The following is a 5,852-nucleotide window of genomic DNA, read 5'->3' as shown; positions in this document are numbered from 1 at the left end:
CCAATATTTTTTTTAAGTTTCAAAGTTCAAAGTACAAATTACAAGAAAATTCAATTTGCTAGATATACGTTACATGTTGTTTTTCTCCCCTGGTCGCCCGCTATCCTTACGCGTTATTGGCACCATCACTTTATTGGATTGCCGATTGATGCACGACCCGGGGAAGCGTAACTTAATGAGACGGCAGAAAAAAGTCGCATATCTCTCTCTCTCTCTCTCTCTCTCTCTCTCTCTCTCTCTCTCTCTCTCTCTCACACACACACACACACACACACACACACACACACACACACACACACACACATACGCACGCACACACACACACACACACACACACACACACACACACACACACACACACATATATATATATATATATATATATATATATATATATATATATATATATATATATATATATATATATATCAAACATGCATAAAGGAGTCAGAAGGGGGATGTGTAGGAGGAATATGTCCAGAATCGTCTAGAGTGGAGTTTTTACAGAAAGTCTGAGAAGAGTTCAGCCTTAGAGATAGATGAGATGGCGGTGCTGCCGTCAGGGTTAAGGAGAGGAGGGAAAGATGAAGTGACTAGGTGCCAGAAGTTCCGGGAAGAACTTGAAAAAGCAAGGTTTTGACATTTTCCATTAATAAAATAAGTTTTTGAAAGTCGAAGAATTAATCTGGCACGATTCCGGGCAGAAATATATAGATCATGGTTAGCAGGAGTGTGAAGGGTTAGAGGTAAGGAACACGGTCGGGAATACGTGTAGGGTGCTGAAGCAACTGCTCTAGATCGTTGAAGAGAGCAAAGTTGTAGGTTTGTTCACCAGGTTGGTCAGCGAAAGAGGATGAAAGCCAAAGCTGGTGATGAACATTGAAATCTCCTAGGATGGAGATTTCAGCGAAGGGAGAGTGGGTCAAGATGTGCTCCACTTTAGAGTTAAAGTAGTTAAAAAAATTCGGATAGTTAGTAGAGTTAGGTGAGAGATAAACAGCACAGATGTATTTAGTAATAGAAAGTGAATGAAGTTTTAGACAGATGGTGGAAAATTCTGAAGAGTCAAGGTCGTGGGCACGAGAGCAAGTGATGTCGTTACGCACGTAGGCGCAACATCCAGCTTTGGATTGAAATTTAGGATAGAGATAGTAGTAGGGAACGGAGTACAGATTGCTGTCAGTAACCTCAGAAACCTGTGTTTCGGTGAGGCAGAGTAGGTGGGGTTTAGAGGAGAGATGGCGTTCCACAGAATGAAAATTAGAGCGAAGACCGCGAATGTTGCTGAAATTGACAAGAAAGAGGTTCGAGGAGTTATCAAGACACCTCTCAAGTCGGCAGCCAGAAGGGGAGTCCTCCCTGGGGGAATTTGTGGTCCCCTCCCCGGGCGTGGACTCCGAGGCAGAGCGTAATTGTGTCATTTTGAATTTTAAATTTTGGGAAAAGTGTTGTGGGAATGTAGTGTGGTGTGGAAAGAGAGAGGATCTGTCTTTAGAGAGCATGATGAACTACTCTCTGGTGTTGATGAGACAATAGGGAAACGGAAAGCGAGGACATGGGAAGGTATCTTTGGAGGGCTTCAGCACCCTCCTCGCTTGCTATATATACTTCATCGGAAGTGGCTTACGCCCGTTTCGGTAGGTGTCTTCCTACCTACTCCACTTATATATATATATATATATATATAGATATATATATATATATATTTATATATATATATATATATATATATATATATATAGAGAGAGAGAGAGAGAGAGAGAGAGAGAGAGAGAGAGAGAGAGAGAGAGAGAGAGAGAGAGAGAGAGAGAGAGAGAGAGAGAGAGAGAGAGAGAATTATACAGACAAAACAACGCATAAACAGAAACAATGAAGTGAGGAGTACACATTTACATTTAATTTCAGCAAAGGTTCTTAGTTTATGAATCATGACAACAACTGTGAGGGAAGCAAATAATGCGGATACATAACACAACATTTATCTGAGGTAAAAGTGCCTTGCATTCTGGAAAATATATTTTTCACAATATAGCCTATTACTTTCCAGCTTCCTGAAGTATTCTGTGGGGAGGGGGGAAGGAGTGGAGACTTGATAGGCTCTCACAACGGAGCGAATGACGGGTTTGAGGGAGAAACATAGATTATCAATAACCTATAATGGTGATGAGGCATTATGTTGAAGAGAGAGAGGCGTGATGGGGTGGCTGTAGACTGCTGAGGGAGAGGCAACGAAGGGGATGTGGGCGCTTGTCGGCCAAGTCAAATATCTTAAAAGATTATCTTATCAGGAGCACAATGTCGAAGCTTCACAAAGGCTGGCTCACTGGCTTACGTTGTTTACAAAGCCCGCTTTTCAGGCTCTCGCCACAATTAACTTACGAGTTAATTTGCTACGTGCCCTTAGCGTGTTCGTGATTAGAACTAGGTAATGTGCATCTTATGAGTATCACTTGTCAAACAAAAAAGAAAAAAAACACCTAATTGAAAAAAGTTAATATAATGGGTCAACCTTTCTCAAAACTTGTTTGAACAGAACACCATCTCCTCTCACGATGTACTGAAGACGGCATAAGCGACAGGGACTGTATGTTAGGAATGCTTAAAATTTGCACTTACCTATGTGCCAAGTAGCTTATACGAACAACTTTCCCTGAGAAGGGTTTAACATAAAACAAGTTTTCTTGGAAGAGGATTCTCATCATAAACACTGCATGGACATGTCTATATGACAGGCGTCATGCGTATTCATATGTTAAGAGAGTGATTGGTCTCGTACTTACAGTGAAGACCGACTGGGGCTTCCAAAAGAAAAGCGTCCACGAAGTCCACGCCGAGTTTCTTGAGGGACATGTCGAGGAACCTGTTGACGGTGTTCCAGCGCATGGCGATCAGGGGCAACTGTTGGGACGGAGATTTGGTACTTAGTTCAGTTAGCCTTCAGTTTATAACGGGAAAAGATGACCACTGCTGTTTTTTGTAATTACCTATATCTACATGTCTTATATTTTTATCAGGTTAGGTAAAACATGTAATATGCCGTAAATTTTATCACATTGAATCACATATTCTTAATACTTTTGCATACATTTTGCATTTATGATTTCCATTGGCATTTAACTCATCTCCAATTATTTCACCAACAATGAAACCAACCGTGCCAGCCTCTCATCAGTCACTCGATTCTTATTCTTACCTTCGTAATGATGAAAAACTCGTTCCTTGCGTCTCCTCGCCTCCAGCACAGGTTAAGCACCTTGCCCAGCTCCTGCTCACACATGTCAGAGTAGGCAGTGTCGAGGAGATGCACGCCGCGGTTGACAGCTCGCGCAAAACACTTCCTGGCCTGTGCCGGATCCATCTGAGCATTAGAAGACACAGGTTGATTGGCTAGTCAGATACAAGATGGGTTATTTTTTTTTTTTACAGGAAACGAGGCAGTTCAAGGGCGAGCATTATAGAGATTAATAAAAAATGCTCGCTGGTGCTACTCCTCCAAATAGTGTGTATATGGTAAAAGAGTTCCAAAACAGAGAGGCCCGAATCGTTTGGAGAGGTGTCCTGATATTCGTCCCTTGAAAGTGTTTAAGTCTTAGGCAAAAGGAAATACAGACATGGGAAGAGGAAGGATGTTTCAGAGTTTACTAGCGAAAGGAAAGGTTATTGAATGAATGATGGCTGCGTGGATATAAACGCTTATTGATTGATGATGAAAACGACCATCGGCTGAACACGCTGAATACAATTTTTTATTGATGGGTCATCGAGTGATTAAGTTTTATATCACTTGCCTTGATGATTAATTGGAGAATCTATTTCTGGTCAGACACATAAGCTTTTCCTACAAAGGCTGTTAATTAGTTGTTTGACATTCCTTTGGGTGACTGAACTGATGCTACTGGCACTGAAAAGCTGGTTATTAGTTGTTATAAGGTGTCAATATTATATACTAATACTAATATACTATAATTATAATTATAATAATTTTACAAGTAAGATAGATGTTCCGTGAATCGCATTAAAATTAGTTTTTCGTTTTTCGTTATTATTGTAATGATATGATTATTATTATTATTATTATTATCATTATTATTATTATTATTATTATTATTATTATTACTATCATTATTATCATTATTATTATTATTATTATTACCATCAATCATGATAATGTTTATATATGTCACGACTTATAATTATCAATAAATATTGCACGCCTACCGATAAAAGTAGAACAATGTAATTTTCCCTGTTGTGGATCAGTGGAAGTAGTAGGCTAAAGTTTGAATGTATCTAAGATACCACCTCTAAATATCAAAAGATTATATCTATAGCTATAAATATTTAACGGATCTACTATCGTAAACTGATGTTTTGATGTATTATTTGATATAAAGGGAATAAGTTACAAAACCATTACCTACAAACAATTCCTAAAAGCTTTGATATGATTATATTATTTTAGTTCGTATACTTACTCCCATTTTAGTGCTGTACCCAAAAACAGGCAATTTTTCATCTAATCCAAAGACAGACACCTTTGTCCGATAGGAAACCATTGTTCTTCTTTAATAAGCTTCAGCAGCACTGCACACCACGGCGTGTCACCACGATGGCGGCGGAGAGCGACTGACGCTGCTGTTTACTGCTTCAGCGTTCGAGTGTGGATTTTTTTTTTATCACGAATGATATTTCCGTAAATGATGTTACGTATTTCTGTCACAATAAATATATATATATATATATATATATATATATATATATATATATATATATATATATATATATAGATAGATAGATAGATAGATAGATAGATAGATAGATAGATAGATAGATAGATAGATAGATAGATAGATAGATATAGATAGATATAGATATAGATAGATAGATAGATAGATAGATAGATAGATAGATAGATAGATAGATAGATAGATAGATAGATAGATAGATACGTAGATAGATAGATAGAGATAGACATATATAGATAGATAGATAGATAGATCGATAGAGATATATTGATAGATAGATAGATAGATAGATTGGTAGATAGGTATATTCAGATATAGATAGTTAGATAGACTATCGATAGATAGATATATGGATAGATAGACATATTATTATAGCCCCCACACACACACAGGCGTTGTTTGGCTGTCAAGACGTGTTCTATGGTCTTCGTTAATAAAAATTAAAGTCGGCAGTGCGAGCTATCTTCATCTGCACGGGATCTAAAATAAGAGATGTAAAACACGGTGGATTCACATGACCTTCCCTTTCAACGCTATATTCAAGGAGCTTTAATGACGTAATGGGCGTGAGCTTATGGGTTCCGCGGCGGGAACGGCTGGCGAGCACGCGAGGGCCCGGGGGGCGGGGCAGAAGGAGGCGCGGGGGATGGCCGGAGTGGCGGCGGGAAGGGAAGGCACTCGGCTGCCCGTGTCTTTCTAGATGTAACTTGAGCCTAAGAGCTCGTACATACCTTTGGTTTGTCATGATCTTTTTTCCCCCTTATTATTTTTCTCATTATTATTTGCATGGTTATTATTTTATTGTTATTGTTATTATCATTATTAGTATTAGTATTATTGTTATAATCATTGTTATTATTATTTCATTGTTATTGGTTTTTTATTATTATTTTTACTATTATTATTATTATTATTATTATTATTATTATTATTATTATTATTATTATTATTATTATTATTATTATTATTATTATTATTATTATTATTATTATTATTATTATTATTATTATTATTATTATTATTATTATTATTATTATTATTATTATTATTATTATTATTATTATTGTCATTATTATTGTTACCATTATTTTTTTATTATTATCAATA

The 5,852-nt window shown here is 37.1% G+C and overlaps 1 protein-coding gene across 2 annotated transcripts in view; it reads right to left on the bottom strand.

Annotated features, from left to right (window-relative positions):
- Window positions 1-4,637, bottom strand: part of LOC127003421 (uncharacterized) — a 17,016-nt gene extending 12,379 nt beyond the window's left edge. For both annotated transcript variants that reach the window (XM_050870115.1, XM_050870106.1), the window contains exons 1-3: window positions 4,476-4,637; window positions 3,194-3,358; window positions 2,781-2,898 (exon numbers count right to left, since the gene is read on the bottom strand). In XM_050870115.1, coding sequence (XP_050726072.1) covers window positions 2,781-2,898; window positions 3,194-3,358; window positions 4,476-4,556 — 364 coding nt within the window. In that variant the 5' untranslated portion in view covers window positions 4,557-4,637. The remainder of the gene's footprint in view (window positions 1-2,780; window positions 2,899-3,193; window positions 3,359-4,475) is intronic.
- Between the last annotated feature and the right edge of the window lie 1,215 nt (window positions 4,638-5,852).

The sequence above is a fragment of the Eriocheir sinensis genome, chromosome 3 (assembly GCF_024679095.1).
Source record: "Eriocheir sinensis breed Jianghai 21 chromosome 3, ASM2467909v1, whole genome shotgun sequence".
NCBI classification, from domain to species: Eukaryota; Metazoa; Arthropoda; class Malacostraca; order Decapoda; family Varunidae; genus Eriocheir; species Eriocheir sinensis.
This window is presented reverse-complemented; position numbering and strand designations above follow the sequence as displayed.